This window comes from Phalacrocorax carbo, chromosome 20, assembly GCF_963921805.1.
Source record: "Phalacrocorax carbo chromosome 20, bPhaCar2.1, whole genome shotgun sequence".
NCBI lineage: Eukaryota > Metazoa > Chordata > Aves > Suliformes > Phalacrocoracidae > Phalacrocorax > Phalacrocorax carbo.
The window spans coordinates 511332-531679 of NC_087532.1; the positions used below are offsets into that span (position 1 = coordinate 511332).

The 20348-nt window shown below is 48.6% G+C and overlaps 1 protein-coding gene across 5 annotated transcripts in view; it reads right to left on the minus strand.

Moving 5' to 3' along the window:
* Nucleotides 1-20348, minus strand: part of CAMTA1 (calmodulin binding transcription activator 1) — a 321453-nt gene that overhangs the window by 200533 nt on the left and 100572 nt on the right. For all 5 annotated transcript variants that reach the window (XM_064470376.1, XM_064470371.1, XM_064470372.1 and 2 more), the window contains one exon: nucleotides 8912-9047. In XM_064470376.1, coding sequence (XP_064326446.1) covers nucleotides 8912-9047 — 136 coding nt within the window. The remainder of the gene's footprint in view (nucleotides 1-8911; nucleotides 9048-20348) is intronic.

Consider the following 20348-nt stretch of genomic DNA (forward strand, 5'->3'; position numbering starts at 1 on the left):
CCAAAAAGTATTTATGCTTATTTCGTTTTGCTCTAAACTTTCTCATCTAAATTGCAAACGCTGGGATAAAGTTCGGACTGATAAAGCTCCGCTCCCATCTCCAATCCCTGGCAGGTTCAATCGAGACCACAGATCCAGCAATCCAATCTCCATCTATTTTATTCTCAAAATACTTCATTTCTGGCCACCAATCTTTAGATCTCCTATTGGATTTTGTTTTCGTAAATGGATTTTCCCACAGAGCTGGCAGAAAATATATTTAATTTTGGATTTCTCTAAACTGAAATAGTCAATATAAATGTCAATGTGCATTTGCGCTGCGCAGCCTCTGCAGCGACACAAACCCCACATTTCAGAGGAGGGTACGGGGTGCCCGTTAGCTTGTTCGGTGTCTGCACACTTGTTCTACGCTTTATTTAATAAAGATGGCTAAATAATACATAAGTATATGTATATTACATTTTTTTTGCTTGGTTGGTTTGGGGGGTGGGGGTGGGAAGCGGTGTGACGCCTAGCACTGCTTCGCAGTCGGATCAAGAGGACGGAGACGTTGGAATAGCCCCCCGCCGAGGCAGGGAGCCCGATGCAGGGCTGAGGTCTGTCACCCCGTTTCTTTCGACCCACCCAGAATACTCAGCCTCCCGATTCCTCCTCAGCAGAGGAGTGTGCAAACCCACGTCACCCGGTCCCCCCTCCGCTCCCCCACAGTATGTGGTGCAGTTGCAGCATCAATTACTCAAACAATTTCAATCTATCTAGACGCTAATGTCATTAGTCCACAGAGATCCTTTTGGAGTAATTTACATCGAAACTGCCTTTACATGCTAAATGAAAACTGTTCAGACTTTAGTGAATGGGATTTGAATTCCAATCCCACCACATGTGGCTCTGCTGTATTCATGCTATTTATTAAACGGGGCGAAGAGGCGATGCCGTCAATTACAAAGCAACTACCTGAACCGCTCCCACAAACCTGTTGCCTTGCGTTGAAGGGACAGTTGCCCTTGACCTGGGCAGAACTTGCCACCCGCGCATCACCTGAAAAGGGGTCCTGACCCCCACATACACTCAAAAGAATCCCCCCCTCGTGGTTTCTGGCTGGCTTTGAAGGCTCCTCACCCAGCGCTACACCATATCCATATTATTTATCATTTAGCCCCTGTTTCTCAGCCTTTTTGCTATGTTCACCAACCTTCAGTTGCTGGATGAAGCGACACCGTGGGTGCTGGTGTCTGGTATATGGGTACGTACCACGTGATAACTGGGTGTAGCCACGTGGCATCTTAGTTCAGAAACCTCCCAAGCCACATAACTGCTCCAAATGCCTTTGCCGTGCTTCTCCGATGTATTTTAAGATGACTCGTGACGTCAAAAGATCACTGATTTTTTTAATTCACTGCAACAAAGATTTTTCTTTGCTAAACTGTATTAAAAAGCCCAAAGATTATTTTTTCTACTGCGTTCAGAATATAGTAGCTGGTACACCAGCAGTAATTCCGCACAAGGCTTCACGTTACCATAACAGCATTCAAACCACAAGGATAATTAAAGCAACTAAGCCCAGCCTGCCCTACAAGTACCCTTTGCTGCTGCAACATTTGCAAATGCTGAACCCACCACACCATTTATCTTTCACTGAAATTCAACACAAACACGCTCAAGCTGAGCCACAATCCCAAAAGCTCTTGCTCTTAGCTTTGCTTCATAACATTTATGCAAAACCCTCAGTTGTTGCCATGAAGCAAATTGTTTTCAATAAAGAAAGTTCATTCTGTTAAGTTTTAAAAGCTGCCTTTTGTTAAAAGCAGGTTAGGCAGGGTGAGGATCCCTTACCCCACTGAAATCACAGAAAACTAATGGTGGAAGGAATCAAACACATGGGGGAAATGCCTGAGAAAGCAATTTAATCCTTTTATTCCACCTTTTCTCCCTTAATCATACAAACCCAAACCCAAAAACATTTTCCATTCTGGTCTGTGTCCAAAATGTTGCGTGAACTAATTGAGTGTAGAAGCAGTTGCTTGGCATTACATCAGTTAAAGTAAATGTAGTGACTGTTTTTCTGCCCCGCAGCTCTCCTCCCTTCCTGCTTTTGCTTTAATTCAGTCCATTCCCAATATGTCACTGGAAAGACTGTTTGCAAAAAGAGGAGTAAGAAACAGACCCTGTTTCTTTGTGAATTTGTTTTGGTTTCTTTATTTTCATTTAAGAATGGGGAAAAGCACGGGAGTAAAAGCAACCTGCAGCTGCGCTTCCATCAATTTCCGTCCTGCTAAATCGCGAAAGTCCTTCAGGCTTTTGCCCAAATAGAAATATCAGCGCACAATACTTAAATCAAGCACGGGCTCAAGCTGCTTTGCAAGAGCTGCGATTAGGACAGTCTGTGTGTGCCAGGGTGACGAGAAATGACTTCTGCACCCCGACCACGCCGGCATCGCCCGCGGGACCACGCCGAGCCAGCGGTCCCCGAACCTCCGGGAGCCCCACGCACAAGTTAATTCTGTTGGACCAGAGGCACCCCAAGGACAGCTGCCTTCATCTCCTGACATTTCATTCTCCCCGTTGTCCCTTTCCCCCTCACACCGCGCTGCCCAGAAGTAATAACACCGCTAACTTGCTTTGTGAGCAGCAGGCCTGGAGTATTTGAACTCTGAAAGTTTTCTCCCAAAGACGCGTTCTTCCTAGAGCGTTGCACAGCAATGCACCGGTGGCTTGGTATGAGTTAGTCCACGCAGGAAACAAAGCCAAATAAATACAGCACGTCTCTGAATAACCAATTCCTGCACGCACCCGCCTGCTGAAACACCAACCAGCGCGTCTGTCTGTCGCCGAGGCAAGGCTCCAAGCGGACGCGGTCCCGCCTGCGCCGGACCCGGGCAGAGCAGCTCCCCCGACACCACACACGGCCAGAGGCCCTGATCTCAGCTGCATCTTCCTTCCGAGACACCCAGATATCAAGAAAGCTTTTATTGCTGAAGTTATGCACCGTAAAGTAAGTCACGACAATTAAAGAATTAGGTACGTTCCAGGTCTGTTGAAGAATAAAATCTCCTCGACACGTATAGGGCGTTAGGAAAAGATGCCAAAACGTTTGCTGTGAATTTATGTTACTGCAAGCGAATACATTAGGATCCCGATATAGAAAACGAATTATTGATATGTATGTTCCCTTCAGAAGAGACTCTCAGGAGACCCATTCCAGATTTAATGATAATCCATATTCCCCTTCAGAAACGGTAAACCAACTCTCTGATTTCCCAGGACTGCCACAGACGCATGAATCATTAAGATGCCATCACAACCCTACGTCCTGGATGCCGTAAACACCGCCTAGCAGAGGCAACAGAATAAAAAGCAACCACAGCGCATGAGGAGTCGGCACCTTCGCATTTCTGTACAGGCATCTGCCCGTTGCGTCCACTGGAGAGACGCCGGCAAAGGCGCGCGAGATGACGTTGGACGCTCTGCCCTCTGCCGGGTTACGGGAGACTAAGGGAGAGGCTGGTTAGAAATGTCAAAAGTAAAATATTAGGAGAGAGATAAGGAAAATAGCCTTAGAGGTGATGATAAAGAATAGATTTGTATAAAAACTGCCACTCCTCCTCGCGCAGTTTTTCTCCTTCGCTCTCCGGGCCGCGCTTGTTCGCGGTAGCGTATGCACACGTGAGCCTCGGGTTCTCCGAAAGCCTTTCACACCGAACCCTGGCTTCTCCCCCGAAGCCGCTGCGCAGTATTTCTCCGGAGCGCATTAAGCAGCCCGACGGAACAATGCAGCCTGAGTTAGTTTGCGAGCTACGCGGCTCACCTCCGCGGGCGAGCAAAGCCCGTGCAAATGGAAGTGAATTGGATCAGACCGTCCTCGGAATAGCTCTCCAGAGTAGTGCTGCTTGAGCACGCGATCTCAGAAGCTGCTCTCACCCCCCAGTAGTAACTTACAAGTAAATTTCACCAACAATACTGGGGAATTGAGAGACGTAAAAACATTTTGCAGTTTAACATTCCATGATGGGTTATTTCACACAACACAGAAAAGCCCGTTCGGTCTTTCGCTAAAAGGAAAAGTCATCCTGTCCTTGGCCCGCGCCCCCAGCTCGCGAGCTGCGGGAGCGAAGGACGCTGCTACCGCCCCGCTTGCACGCCCTGCGCAACACCGAGCTCAGGCACGCTGCATTTCAGACCCAAACGCTAAAGAAACCTTCTGCAAAGTTTTGACGGTGATGTCCCAGGGTTTATGCAGTAATTGAATAATCTAAAATTTCCATTCCTGTCCTCATGGACTCATCTGTAATAGCGTTAAGGGACTGTTATGATAATAATTAAATACAAGTCCTGCATACAAAATTGATACTCTGCATCTCCACCTCCACAAGGGGGTTTCTCTCTTAATAACACTTAAATCAAGCTTTGCCTTCTTTCCCTTTGTAAAAGAATTCATAAAGGTTATGATATTGTACCGAGATAGCACACGGCTATACAGGAGGGAACAAGAGGTTTCGGATCCACGAGCTTGGCGCGTTCATCTGGCCCTCTGATCAGTCTGATCGGAAATTGCCGGCGTCAGGCTAAAGCCACGCTGCCGAAGGACCCTCCCCGACGAGCCGGGGCTGCTGGCGGTGGCAGCCGCCGCGCAGCCGGCAGCGCCGCTCCCTCTGCCACGCCGGCACGGAGCCGGGGCGTCCCGCCGACAGCCGCTGCTGAAGCCGCTGGCGTTTGCGGAGCACCAGGCTCCCGCCAGTGACCTGGCGAAGTGGCACCAGAGGCAGCGTTCCCGTGCTCAGAGGGACCCTGCAGGGCACGGCTTTGCCCCCGCTTTCACAGAACTCTCTTTCTTTAGCTTCTCTTCAGGCACTGGGGTTGGGAGGGACCGAAATATCCTCAGTAGAGGACAAAGAGCAACAGAATCAGCACCGACCTTCCAAAAGGCAGAGGACAAGAGGGAAATTTACTATAAAAATACGACCTCATTTTAATTTTAGCAGCAGTTTACTAGGAGTTCACATGAACGTGCCATTTATAGGCGCCTGGAAAGGTTCATGCACAAGAACAGGCAAACGCATCGGCTGAGCCGACCGTCTGTAAAGCCGGAGCAGCACCAGCCCAGAATGACGTTAAAGCTATTTCAACACTCCCCTTACTATTATTTATTAGTTAAATTTTTTAATTATGTGAATTGATTAGGAACACATCACCGGGGATCCTAATTAATTAGAATTTTGAAAAGGATCATGGACTGGAGATTTTTAATGGAATCTGCAAAGACCCGCACAAAGAGGTATATTAAGGGAAAGGCCAAATTAACTTCTCCTTTCTGGTTTATCCAGCAATTTCTAACAGGACTGTGCATCAGATTAACCAAGTAATATCCAAAACCCTCATGCACGGGGATGCTAACCAAGACAAGAGCGTGAGGATTTCACTCGGTTATCATTTAACATCCGCTTGGTTAATTAGTTTATTCCTCTTATTCCTTATTTATGTAAATTAGAGTATTCCTATTTAAATTAGTTTATTCCTTATTTATGTCCTGAATTTGCTTTAGCTGCATTGTCTGTGACCGCCAAATCCTTCTGTATGGTACCGACAGACACCCACATCCCCGAGTATCTGGCATGAACTTTTTCTTTCCAAACTTGGAAAGATGCAGGCGCCGTCACACTGATGACGCTCAGGAAGTAATTAATTATTAAATGTACTAATACAAATCCCTTTTCAGAATTGGCTGGTCGGTAGTTTCATGAGCCAACGTGTTTCTCCTCCTCACCTATTGCTTGCAGTTTCCGAAGCTCTGTTTGGATGCTATCGATGCTCTTGGCTGTTGGCTTTGCAAGTGTTTTTCCATCAGCGCGACGATGATACCTATTTATCTTCTGGCCGCAAGAGTTGCTGAGATGATCTGGCAGCGCCACAAGGCAGACAGTTATTTCATGCCCTGTTAAACCGTAATGTGGTTACCTGCAGCATCACTCCAACTTTGAAAAAAGTCTCTTTTATTATTCTAAATCGGTTGCCTATGTGTCCAAGTAAAGAACATCGCTTCCCATTAGAATGGTATCGGAAACATAAGCCCGTAACACTATCTGTGAAGTAGCGCGGTGTTCTGATCGAGTAATTAATTAAGAAGGTTAAAAATACATAGCTCTGCCCAAGCGACACTTAGAGGTCAAGAAAATGAACTTTTCCTGCACTGTTCAGAATGGAGACTGGCAGCAACCGCTTCGGCGCCGCCCGGTCAGCGAGGTGGGCCAGCAAGGGGGAGCTCGGGCAGGTCAGCGAGGGGACGGCGCAGCGGGGTGCGGAGGGTCTCCTACAGCCTTCGGAAAGCACAGACATGCTGTCAGGCTCACTCAGTACATGACAGGTTTCCGCACTGGACCTGGCTCTTCTGGACCCAGGTTTACGCGGGAGTTAAATTTCAGACCCAAATCTCTATTTGCCTGTTCCTGTTGGTTTCTTTTCTTCCGTCCTTCCATACATAAACCCCTACAACTTGAATCATCAGTTCCTTCATACGTTTTGATACCCGGGGGAAGAAGATACTAATTTCTTTTCAACACTCAGGCCATCAGTCTGGGTTTTGATACACCCTTAGTGCTACTTAACACACAGATTTATGTAGCCGTTATGCTCCTCCAGTTTTGAGCCCCAGTAAAAACTGCCATTAACTGTTCACAGCGTGGGCTCAGGAGCCAGGTTTGTGCTCAGTTACTGCTTTACCTGCTGCAAGACCCATCGACTGCAAAACTGGCCGCATCCCGCACCTGCCCACCCCGGAGGCTCAGGGCCAGGTCTGCGGGAGGGCTGAGGGACGACTCGGTGGCAGGGTGTAAGTACCTTCTAAGAAATCAAATATCAGGTTCTAAAGGGCTTTTAAGCCGGAGGAAGGCACAGGAATGAATGGCCAAACGCAGCACATCCAACTCACAAAGCAAGTGCTTATTTTCCCAAGTGGCAAATGTGATCAGCCGAGGGAAGGAACCCCGCGAGCCGCGCGTCCTCCCGCTCCTGACGCATCCCGTGTCAGGTTTGCTACTTTCCAGATGACACTCTTCAATAAACTAGAAATTACTGGGTTCCACGCCGGGCTGTTTGAGTTAAATGCGATCGCCATCGCCAGGCACACCCAGGCACTCAGGCACTCTGAGGGTTGATCGCTTCATCTTTGCAAAAAGGTCAGGAAGTATTTGTTTCACCACGCGGACGCGTGGCAGCCGGTCACCACCACCCTCCTGCAGGTGAGTACTGCGGGGCAGGTTTTGGTATCCTGCCTTGTTAAGGTTCACAGAAGTTAATTAAGTCACGCTCTGCAAACCCAAAACAAAAACAGCACACAATTTCTCTTATGCTGAATTTTTTTTTTTTTTTGGCTTGTCATAATAAAACATTGTTATTGGATGCAAAAATTATGGAACAGAGTTATGCCTCTCCGGTGTAATATAACGCAATCCGCTTAATACTATTTTAAACCCAAAAACCTCATTAAAGCATACAGAACGTAAGAATGACAAATCACCCGGAAGGAAGCTGGAGCACGAGACGTTTCCCAGGTGCTCGGCCGCTTCGAATCCCCCGTCCTGAATTCGGCAACATGGGGCAGGGGTCAGAAAACCCCCGCACAACTCCCTGGGGAGTGCAGGGTGCCCGTCGCCCAGCCGCGAGAACGGTTCATTTAATGCAGAACACCTGACAAGATGGGCCTGGGAGTGAGGTCAGAAAGCCTGGCTTAGCCCAAAGTCCAGCCTGAGAGCTGTTGGACACGCCTTGAGATAACGGTTAAGCTTCGCCTGTCACTGACCACCACCACCGATTCCAAACACTGCAAACGGTGCCGCGTTACGCCTGCGCAACCGGAGCAGCCTCCTACCCGTAGTGATCCACAGTCCACTAACGGCAGAAATCAATACAGTTTATACAAATATACACCCTTGCGCCTTCGCTGTTCATTGGCTGAAATCGGAGCATTTCTTGATGACACGGCTAAATGCTACAATTACGGGTTTTAACACCCTTTTACCATTTTGGCTGGAAGTGCCGTATAAATGCAGGGAGTCAGCCCTATCGTCTTAGGAACTAAGCTAGGCAAAGCCCTGCGGTTGGGCTTCTGCTGTCAGAAAACAGGATTCCCATTTAATAAAATATGGAAGTTAAACAAACGTTAAGTTATCCGCGTCTGTGCAGACCTTTAACATCAGAAGTGATCAGCGCTATCAAGTAGCTCTTCCCTCACGCAGACGGGGTTGAAGAAAGAACAGTTGTGTCAAACAATGACATATTTTAGAACACACAGGCTTATTCCAGGAATACTGTGTCAGGTGAAATCATCCGCCTGAATTTCTTTAAAAGGCTAAATACCATCAGCAGAGTAACTCTGTCCTTCAGAACATGCCTTGAAGCAGAGTCCGATTCTGGTCTAAATTCAAGCGACATTCTACTTCTGCATCCTGTAAGACCAACACTTAATGAGCAAATGGAAAATTACGGCAATTGCTACCAGAAGCTTGCTGCTACTTTGTGAGAATCACATCATACACATACAAAGCTTACATGGTAAAAAAACTGCTTAGCAACCTGCCCTGAGATGTTCGGTTGCCCTTGTGAAGTACCTGTTACAAAAGGCACGTATTCTACCCAAAGATGCTCGGCATGAAGACGCTTGTGTCTCGCTGCAGCTGCACAACCTCGCGACAACCACAGAGCAGTAACACAATCAGACAGCGAAGCTGGACTCAAATTTTGCTCGCAGTAGTAAGAAAGAAGATGATGGGTATATTTTTGGGTGCAGAAAGGGAAAAAGCTGGAATTCAGGAGATATATTTTTCTGAATGTGTGAGCAACTTCACGTTGAACGTATTTCGGGGAGCCGTTGCTCCCCAGCCTGCCTATTGCCCAAACCCACCCCGCCCCATCCTCCTACCTCCACTCCTTGGACTTTCAGTTTCATGTGATCCTCTCTCGTGGTTTTCCCATCTTTCCTTTTTTTCCAGCAGTATCCATCTTTCCTGTATTTCACCTTCTTCCTATTGTACAGGATCATAGAACCATTCTGTGGTCTGAAAACAAGAAACAGTTTTGGATTACATAAAGAAAAGAAACATCTTAAGAGAGTTTATGAAGCAACTTAACACAGACCAGCCAAAGTCCCTACAGAAAAGCAATATTCTCTATTTGGCATGATACAAATTTTCACCTTTTGTTGTCATTAATGGGATTAACTGATGTTTTGCAATCTGCAAAATTTTACTTGAGAATCTTGTACCTAAGGAAGTAAGTCTCAGCATAAAATAGCCAGCATTTTTGCAGGATATATTATGATTGGGCTCAGCTACGCGCTGAAAATTAGAAGGAAAGAAAGGTTAAGGACAAAAAAGGACTGTTATTATTTTATTACAAACAATCTCTCTCTTTTTAACGCACCAGCAGGATTAGGTAACAACCACCTCTAACGCAGCACCAGAATACAGATGTTGGCTTAAGAAGTCAATAAACAAGCAAAAAAGTACAGAAGAAGAAAAAGCATTAGCTGATACATTGGTTTCGCTGTTCCTTGCTTAGATCAGTGCTGGAGATGGAATAACGTTCTCTCTTTCGAGCACCTCCTTGACTTCAAAGACACACGAAAACATTTTCCGCTTAGAAACCACGTTGATGCTCCGGCGTATCAATAAAGGCACACTGACACTTGCCCGACAGACAGGGGCCAACGCCTGTGAAATATTGTCCCACACCAAAAGGAAATGTTTTGCCATCTGCGAAGCCAACACACAACAGGGGCATTTCTGCTGTGACACTAAAATATAAGAAGTAGCCCGCCCCCGCCAGCACATCACTGCAAAGACAGCGTGCGTCCCGTGCGGGCAGCAGTGCTGTAGACGCCGCAGACATTTACAGCGGTGCATTAGTCACAGTAATTTGGCTTTAGGACACCAAGAACAGAAAGGAAAACAACAACATTAGCAGCAGCAGCAATAAACAACTTTCACAGGAAAGCTTTGGCTGGAGCCTTTCGGTAAAGCAAAGCGCTGGAACTTGAATAAACACAGCAAGGTAACAGGGAGAAGAGGAGCTCCCCTGCCCCATCCAATGCAGGCTTCACCTCGCACCCCTCGACTTTCCGGAGGTTAGCAGCCAGGTGTCGTCAGATGGAGCAAAGCCATACCTGGAATTGCTAAAAAAAACCCCACCGAATATTTTCAAAGCTGACGCAAGGAAGCTCTTTAAATAAATAAGGCAAATTAAGCGGTTTGTGTCCATGCAATATTGGCTTGTGATTTCCGAGCCATGCCAAAGGTGCAAAAATCAGTGCCTGGCCCAGCTGGGAAAGCATCCTTCTTCCCTCCTGCCTCTATGTTTCAAACAGCACAATGCCATGAAGCAAGCACAAGAGCAAGCTTCTGCAGGTACCCTCTTCTCATTTTTCTCTAACAAAGTACTCCATTTGAAGACAGCCGCCCTCACCCGTGTTTATCACATAATAATAGGGCAGTAACATTGATGTAAAAGCTGTTAATTATAGAGTAACTCATCCCAATGCTCCATTAAGTGCATAAAGGCACCTTGCTACTGAGGAAAACAAGCTCATGACAGTTTTATACCACCATCGGCCAGCCGAAATTACTGACACCAACCAATGCAACGCCCTTCTGCCCTCAAAACGCACACCACCAGCAACCACAGGATCTGCTACCAGAAACCCACCCCTTCCCCTTCTCTCTGCACACAAGTACGTGTCTTCGGGTCCGTGCAGAAGGACGCCCTGCCTGGTTCGTGCTCGGCGTTGGCCCCGCAGAACGCCCGTGCACATCGGAAATGTAGCGAACGTGGATGGAAACCGCACAAAGTCTCTTTTAGTACAAAAACAGACTTTATACTTCCACGTACATTTGCAAGACCAGAATGATCTTTGATCTAAGTGATTACGAGAACATTTTTATGCTAAAACAGAAATTATTGATTCCCCCCGCCCCATACATGCAAATATTTATTCTCTGTGAGCAGAACCCCGAGCTCTGTTCCCCCAGGACTAAGCCCCCTCCTCCTCCTCCTCCTCCTGACACCCACGTCCCAGCAGCCCTGACCCAGGGGCTCAGTGAGGCGGCTCCTCCTCTCTCCTCCTATGCATCACCCTGAAAATAAGCACTGGGTGTCAGCGCCGCCACGGCGTCGATTTGACAGTGTCGCAGATAGCGCAGGATTAATTCAGCGGCGATATTGCATATCTCGTTTTGGTGCTTATTCTATAAACCTCCAGTCACTGCACACGTCAGCTCAAACTCGTCTCAAAACTTCAAAGGTTTCCCCTCGTCGCCGGAGGAGACGTGCCCTACGGCTCAACGCACGTTACCGGCGTGTTTAGGGCGCGTAACGGGAAGACGGCGTGGGAACTTCTCCCCCGCCTAGTGCCTCGGCACTCGCACGCGCGGCTTTTCGGGAAACGTACGCTCAAAGGACCCGAAAGTTTTTTCATGCGAGTAAAATACAGTTTTTCTCGCGTTCAGTGTCACGAGCGGAGGCGTGCAGAGGGAGCACAGGGCCGAGCCCTGCAGTCTCGCTGCCGCGCCGCAAGGCTGGGATGGGGTTTTTGTCGGTTTATTTCTGTGATGAAAATTAAGAACACGCTAAGAGGCCACTGGAAACAGTTAACGAGATTTATACAAAATAAAGCACAATGAAGCAAAATCTCTTAAGGATCTCTGGAGCGGTTGTCGATTTTGGTAAGAGTTTTTCAAGTTGCTTTAAGGCTCATAGAAAGCAACTGGTTTTTAAAGACGTCTTCATAAAATGAAAGGCAATTTTAACCTGACACACATTTCTATGACATTTCTTTTGCTGTAAGAAAGCGCAGAGAGGGCAGATCTCCTGTGCCTGTCCCTGCGGCACGCAAGTGCAGCCAAGGGCACCACGCTGACGGCTGCAGGAAGACTCAGCAGGCGAGGTCCGACGGGGATTCCCGCGACGCGTGACCCCAGCCCGGATCTCCCCGAAGGGTTCGCTGCTCAACCCGAGCTCGGGGATTTCCGTCGTACCTTTGCAGAAGAGGGGGGTGAAGCCGCAGGCCTGAGCGTGGGCTGCCCTGGGACTGCAACTCCCTGCTGGCGCGTTTTTAGGAGGCCTGCAGCCGAGGCGAGGCTGGCTCGCCCGCGCGCCACCCGGCACGGAACGCAATCGCCCTCCTCTGCATTAAACCCCACCTGGAACCGCAGCAGTAACAAGTACTGGAACATTAACGGCAATTTACTTGATTTGACTAGCTACTACGTTGCAGCTACATAGTGCTCTTTTCATTAATGCAGGAGTAAATGGAAAATAATAAAATAGTATTTTAATATTATGGTACAGCTGAAAGCAAGCAAGCCAGAGCAATCTAAACCCACCGAGGAGCCTGTCTGTGCTTGCAGCGTGAGGTCTTGGGGCTGCTGGAGGGGTCAGTGGAGCCCCTGCAAAGCCTGGCTGCCACGTGCCCCCCCACCTCTCCCCAGTGGGGACGGCCACAGCCCACTTTTGCATCACGTATGACAAGAACCAGAGTCGTGGCTGTGAAATGGCAGCAGGATCTCACAGCAGGTCAGCTCACCTGTATTTGCTCTACATCAAACATCGGGCTACTCCGCTTACTCACTCCAGCTGATTCCCCAGGATAATGCAGAAAGGTCAATAGCATCTCCTCCCCCACTCACAACAAATTTGTTTGCAATGAGACAAGAAAGGGTTTGTTGCTCTTACGAAAAAAAGCAGCAAATGAAAGGAAAGGGACTGGGAACAGGTGAACAGAGCAACCCTCGAACATCCCACACCCCCCCCAGCAGCAGAGGAGTTGAGCACTCTGCCTGCCTTGCCCGCATACAGGAAATCGCTGCGTTTAATTTAGGCTGGGAACACCAACAAGCAAACCCCCACAACGGCCACCGCTGCTGCTGCTCCGTGAGCAGCTCCACTGCTGCTCCCATCCTCCACTTCACAAACCGCCCCCCCCGGATCGCCGGGGGCCGAGGCGCGGGGCTGGGACCTGCCCTGGGCACGTCTCCCCGCAAGCGGCGCAGGAGCGGGCGCCTGGGCCCCGAGACAAGGGCAGCTCGGCCCTTTGCAGAGATGGTGCAATTATTTCTGGTCCCACTGTGTGGAGCTTGCAGGATGGTCTACTTGCTTACAGACCCAGATAGCACGCAGCAAAGTTACAGCTCTGAATTTCCTCTCTTTTATGAGCCTGTGGCATTTAAAAGCTGCCTGATCTCTATTTAGGTTTCTTGCTTGCGGCCTTGGGGAAGGAGGGGAAAGGACAGGAAGAGTAATTGCAGAGCAGAAAGCCTTTTGTCTTAAGTATTGATGAGATTTGAGATGCTTCCCTCCCTCTCCCCCGGTTATTTACCACCACGGCTCTCACATAAATTGCCACAACAGCATAAGAGATACTTTTGCCCAAGTTGTTCCTGCTACAAGCAGTAAAGAGATACTAAATTCCATTTCCTGACTTATTTTCAAAGCGAACAATCACACCCTGCGGCTGATGGGTCTCAGAACCTGCTGGGTCACCTGGGGCTACCTGGGGATGCTCACCTCTGGCTGAGGACTGGTCCAGGCCACCGGATAGTCTGGAGTTTCTCTCAGTAAGATGGGGAGAGGTGGTCAACGGAGCGCTGGTACCAGCAGGAGGCACAGGGCATTTCCAGGGAAGGTTTTCCAGAAATGTCAGTTTGGATTTGGCACCCAAAGCAGCTGTGCATACCTACCTCCAGCCCCAAGTCCCATTCTGAGGGGCTTTTGTTTCTATATAGGAAGTCCCTTACTTGGATAATAATCTAAACCAACTCATCTTACCATGAACACGAACCAGATGCAAGGAGGGAGTAAAGAGAAAACAAGTTAAGATTAGGACATTTTTGTCAACTGATGGCGCCTACCCGCCTCGCCATTGTGCTCATAAATTGAAGTCCCTTTGGCCTAAACGACCAAGATGTTCCCCGAATCACGTTACCCCAAAATTAATAAAGCTGTTCAGTGCAACTAGTTCCCTCTAAATCGTCATATCAAGATTTGGTAAAAATCAGATGTATCATTTAAAGAAAACTCTGTTTTACTGCCTAGGGAGCTTGGGTTGGCATCAGGGAATTGTAAATACTGCGAAGCCAAAAGAGACTCTTTTCCCAGGACGACGGAATAAGACCAGCCAGAACCCTTCCTCGAGAAGGTCCACGGCTCTGAAACTGATTCTTTACATTTTATCATCTTATATTTATTTTGAATCCCTGCCAAGGCAGATATTTAAAGCAGCTCAGTTCTTTACAATAAAACCCCCGAACGAGGTGTTTGCTCGCAGGGCCCTGCCAAAGCCAGCAGGCAGCAGCAGCCTCAGAGCTCGCCGCCAGCCCAGCGAGCGCTCGCGAGCTGCACCCCGGCAGCGAGACGGGCGCTGCTCCAGCCAGCCGCAGGCCGCCTCGGCAAAGCCGGCGAAATCCTCTCCCGGCTGATCCTAAGGCGATGGTCAGGCAGCTGCCTCCCCGTGTACGCCCGGAGCTGGAGGGCAACGACAGTTAAAGCCATAAAGCAGAAGGGCAACACGCACCAGGCACTTTCTGCACCGTACTGGTGCCTAAGCAGCAGCCGCCCCCAGCACGTAGGTGATGAAGCCCCCCTCCATCCCTCCCTCCCACACACGGCGCTGAGAAATGGCTCCTGCTAACAGTCCTGATTATGCTATTTTTTATCCTGCGCAACTGTTAGCTTTATTTTCTCTGCTATGAAGTTATCATGGAGTCAAGGGACAGCAAAAGGGGACTATCTTCCATCTTCTGAATCTATACACGATAATAATGAGAAATTAACTTCCACTCTCCCAAAGGAGCATCCTACTGATGCAGAAACTGGCTGGGAAAAGCTGGAGTCTTGGAGGAAGCCCTGGAAATAGAGACAGAGCCTCACAATAAATCATTGCACTGAATCATTGCCCTTCTTTCCCATTGAACACAAAGAGGATGAAGTCCTTGAATTTGCCTTCATCCCAAGAACCCCAACTCCTCCCACACGTGTAACACCAGCCAGCAGCAAGCACGAGGACACCCTTCTCCGAGGAGTGTCTTGCTGGAAACCAAAGCCACGTGAGAACTTGCCGCCTGCACCGCATCTGCATCCCAGAGCACAGGCGGGCTGACTGACGCCGCCGCGGCCCAGCATGCTGACACCGCTCAGGCCCGTGTCCCAGCTAGCCCAGGCAAGCGCTAGAGCAGGAGCCACGGGTAACCACGCCTGCTTCCTCAGCGGTTTAGTGTTAGTTCCTCAGAGAGGCGCACGATCCTGCTGAGCGTGTCTGGAGAAGCCTCCCGGACTGGGGTAAAACAACATGCAAGACACGGCACGTCACACGATGTGACACTACGACGTCACGATGGATCACGCAACACAACACTGCTGTGTCAGGAGCGGATGCTATCACATGCCACAAAACATTTATACTTTTTAGCCTCCAAACTCGCAAAACACACGTCTTCCTCTGCTCACGTGTTGTCTTGTATTACTGATGAGGAAGCGAAATCCTATCAAGATGATTATAATGAAGAATCCCATTCTACAAAAAAGCCAAGGCAGCCCTCCCTTATCGCACGCCTTAGTGAAGCAGGGAAGCTCGTGAAGCAGGCAGACAGGTCAAAGCCCACCAGTGGGCTCCACCGACCACGATGCACGCAGTCACAGCTCCACCGAGAAGATACGAGCGTGGGGCAGGGGGAAGGAGAAGGTGGCTCTGGAAAGGGTTATCGTCATGAGAAATATGCTGCAAATATTGGAAAAAAATCATGCCTCAAAATATTCTCTCAAAAGTTAATTAAACTAAAGAGGGAGGACTGAGAATACGATACTCACGGGAAATCAGGTACCTCTTTGAATACACCAAGAAAAATTATGTGTAGCCAACGCGGGGCACTTTAAAATAACACAGAGCGTACATAATAACATCTGAAAAGACTGACGCAGGCCCATAATTCCCTCATCTGATACTGGGACAATTTGCTTAAAGACATCATCTATTCAGTTTGTGTCACCGACTCGCTCCCCTTCGCTGGAAATCGCGTTCGGTCGGTTCCCGGCCATACCCGACAGCACTGGTCTCTTCTGGATCCCATCCGGCAGCAGAGACCCACCGCCTACGGCATCCCCCCTTACTGCCCGTTCGCCCGCAGGGGGACGGAGCGTGCAGCATTAGGAGTGGAAACCCGCGCCGAAGTGCTGGCTGGGTGTGGGAACGGGGAGAAGCGGCCGGGAGCGAAGGCTCCCAGGCGCCTCCCATGCAAGCTAACCCCTCGCCGTGCCGCAGGCCAGGGCAGGCACGGCCTTATCCTGCAGAGCTCTGCTCCAGCCGGGGCTATCAAACATCCCAGGTGATGGATTTCAGGTAGCCATCTACCAATTTATCTTTTTTTTTCTGTTTGTTTGTTTTTTTGCACTCTGTGCAGCTCTAAAGCCCTTGCATTGCAGCTCTAAAGCCCTTGCATTGCAGCTCTAAAGCCCTTGCATTGCAGCTCTCGCTCGCGGGGCAAGGAGGATGCACGGGGACTGTCAGTCGGGATTGCTCCTGACTGACATCAAGATTTCAGAAATACCTCATCTCTTATTTCTTGTTTTTACAGAAAAGAAAAAAAATCTGATGACAGAAGTTATTTCTCCCCTGAGAAACGCTGCTCTCTAAGTCTTCATTTACCTTGACATTTCCCCTCCACGGTACCAACGGCTTATCAGAAGATTAAAGCCCAAATGGAAAAACGAAAGAGGAATCTCAAGCAGCCACAGACCGGGATGTCTCGCCCCCGCGTTTCAGAGGGAGCCCACCCGCGGCCAAGCAGACACCCAGGGTCAGTTTAGGAGGTGACCAAGATTTGCTTGTCGGCATTAAGGAAGGGGTCACCCAAAGGCGAGCGCGGCCCAGCGCCTCTGTCGGAGGGCACCACCCCAGCAACAGGCCCGAGGGATGCTGTCACTGGCATCTACAGCTCTCTCCCATACCGACAGAGAGTTTAAAAACAATCTTTACACGGACAAATGTTTTCAGACTTTGGGAACCTGTCCATCGCACCAGCATCGCTGGCAGATCACACAGGAACTGGTTTTATAAACCGTTTCTTCCCTCCCAAATAAAGGCCCGGCTTCCACCCTCAGGTAATGACGCACACTCGCCCTGGAAGAGCAGAAATCCCAGCGTAGGTTCAGCCTCTCTCCGCGGGACCACAAACAAAAGAAAAGCCCCTCACAAGAACTTAACACAGACGTTCAGGTTTCGCCACACCTGCTGAGGGCCCACAACGTGTCACCGTGCAGGGAGACGCCTTAAAGTCCCCGCTGCCCTCACTTAGAGTTGAGATTATCAGAGTGGCAACCGAAGGAATCCCAGATTACACCTTTGAAATCCACCTCATCTTTGAACTCCACAGAGATGAAATAAAGACTTCAGAAGAAGTCGTCTTATCCACGTATAAAGAGATGTAAATCACAAGAAAACATAAATACACTGGATTTTTTTTTGTCTCTAGAATTAAATGTCATTTGCATCTAAGATGAAAGTGAATTTATTTTGTATCTTCAGTATTTAAGAAGTTAAAGTCTAGAATAACAGACATTTTATCCAGAGCTGCAGTTACTGCAATGGCTAATCCCATCAAGGGGACATTAACTGGTGTCTAGATGCTCCTTTTCATAGCAGCAGTAGGCCATAAAACCGAATCCTTACCTCCTCTTTCCAGCATGTAGCCGTGTTCGCCAATAAAAGTAATGCTATTCATTAAGTACGGGAGTAATTTACCTACAGCTCCAACAAACAGGACTGAACCAGCACACGCCAGGATGAAGTTGGCTTTTGTACCGTATCTCAGGGCTGTACATGGGCTGCCAAATAAAGCATTTTTATAAGATCAGGATAAATTCTGAAGACCGAAATACAAGCACTGTAAAAGCGCTGGACATTTTTTTGGTGTGTGCCAGGACACCTGTCCACAAGTCTTACCCCAAAACCAGTTCCTTGGGGCTATTTAAGGAGTGATCAGGACCCCAGTGCCATGAAAACGCATCCTCCAGATACCTCTGTTTGCATGGTACATTGCTATAGAGATTAAACCAAGTAACATCTGGGCCTCTGTTGACACAGGCAGGGCCAAAGTCTGTCCTAAACCATCTTCCCAACAGCGATGTCTCTGCAGCGTTTTGCTGCCAAAGAGCGAACTCCACAAAAGATTCATTCAGCACCTTGGCGTATCATCGTTACTCCGCCTAATTAATTCAACCATTAACAATTCTATTATTTTTAGAGCCAATCAAAAAAATCAGAGAAAAAAACCTCTGTCTCATCAGTGCTTCTGACACAAGAGACGGCCATCTTCCCCCCAGCCTTGCTTCGGTTTCTGGAGCCCTCGTCGCTGCGGCTCCCTCCACAGCATCATCTGGATGTCGTCCTCCCCCATTTTACGTCTTAGGGCACACCACAGTTAGGAGCTGCTGTCTTGTGAAAGCACCAACAGCCAAACTCGGAGGCAGAGTGGGGGTTTTTTTGCAGGAAATAATTCCTGTGCACCGCTGTGATTTTGAGCAGCCCAAAATACTGACTATTAAAAAGCTCCCAAAGGAGGGAAATGGCGAAGTCAGGCAGCTCCACTGCCAGCCTCGCACTGGCAAGGCCACAGAGCATCCCGGATCACCCTGACTCGCTCCTACGCCTCCACTTATCAGATCTGCTTCTCAGCTCAGATATCTGTATCTCAAGACCGTAAACATAGCTACAAAAAGAAAATGAACATCTGCTGAAGAAGCGTTTCATTACCAAGGTTGGAAGAGTTTCCAGGGAGTTTATAGGTTGCGGGTTATTTTAAATCCCTTTTGCGCCCTGGGTAGCTTGATGTGCTTTACTGCTATAAACATAGGTCATACCTGGGAGCACGGGTCTACGCCTTCCAAATCAGCTCTTCAGCAGAGCGGCCTCATTCAAACCCTTGAGGTCAGGTAAGAACTTCCCTTTGCTTCTTGGGGTCTGCAGTCCAAGCAGACCCTCCCCAGGTAAATCCAGATGCTGCCAGGCGCTGCCTGGGGGCAGCTACCCCTGTCCCTCTATTCTTGGGATGGCATAGCAAGAAAGAGTTATTTGACCAAAGCAAAAAGAAAAGCTAAACCCAACCCTTCCTATTTTGGGGGGCAGAGGAGAGTAAGGAAACACACGACAAAACCCCAGTGAGATCCTAGAGGCACATTCAGAGATGAACGTACTGCAAAGGAACCTGTACGGGAAACAACCCCCACGCTGAAGTCCCGCCAGCGGACAGCTTCTTTTGCTCCCTGGTCACCAAGAGAATATGAACTTTCCTGAAGTACCACTTTAATACACGTACGGGTGAGATCACGCCTGGCACTCTTTGCCAAGACCGGGAAGCCGGCTGTAACTTGCGTGCAAGGTTTTCCTAACAGGACCGGACAGGCGAGCTCTTCTCTTTCCAGCAAGGCAGTGAGTCAGAACTGGGTTTCAGCACCTCATCCGGAGGCTCCCTAAGCAGCAATGTCCTTCTGGAAACTGTGCTTTCCCAAAGCTGTGTTCAGTTCAAGCAGCTAACAATAGCATTCCCAACAAATTTACTGAGTAACGTGATCGTTCGTGTGTTGATGGTGCTGAACTCTAGACCAGACTTGAAAAAGAAATTAGAAACAATCTGTACGAACTCCTCGGTGTGCCGAGCAATTGAAACCTCCTCCTAACGATATAGGACCAAAGCTAGAATATTAAAATTGTCATTAAGTGGAATGCACACAAAATGCTAAAAAGTCTTTTGGCAAATTATTTCTTGATATAATGACAGGCTATAGACCTAAATCTTAGTACAAGGCACGAAAAGAGACAGTTAAATCAACTTTGTTCATTTAAATATAATTTTAAAAGAACTGGTATTCGTCTCTTTATTGCTCAAGGATCTTTACCAATTTCTTTAGCCCTCATTTATTTCTCTTCCGTACTCCCACGGGGATGCCGTTTGATTTATTGGGAATTAGTTCTTACAACTCATGAATGCTTTGAACTGTTTTCAGATTCATCACCCCGGTATCTGTTAGCGTACGGAGGAAAGCCCCCCTTCGATCTATACCTTCACGTACACCTGAGGGGCTCCCAGCCCGCTGTGTGCCAGCAGCATTGGGCCTGATCGATTGCTCTCTCCACGGCAACAGGTCATTATGGCAAGGACCTGCGGCTCCAATTAACTTTTAAAAAAAAACCTCTTCTGAGATGGCCTTGCTCTGCAGGCGTTATTTTGGTTACGGCTCTACCGAAGGCAGACGGCAGGTTTAAGCAAGGTCACTTACCAGCGCAGCGGTGATACCTGCGCCCGCAAAGGCTGCCG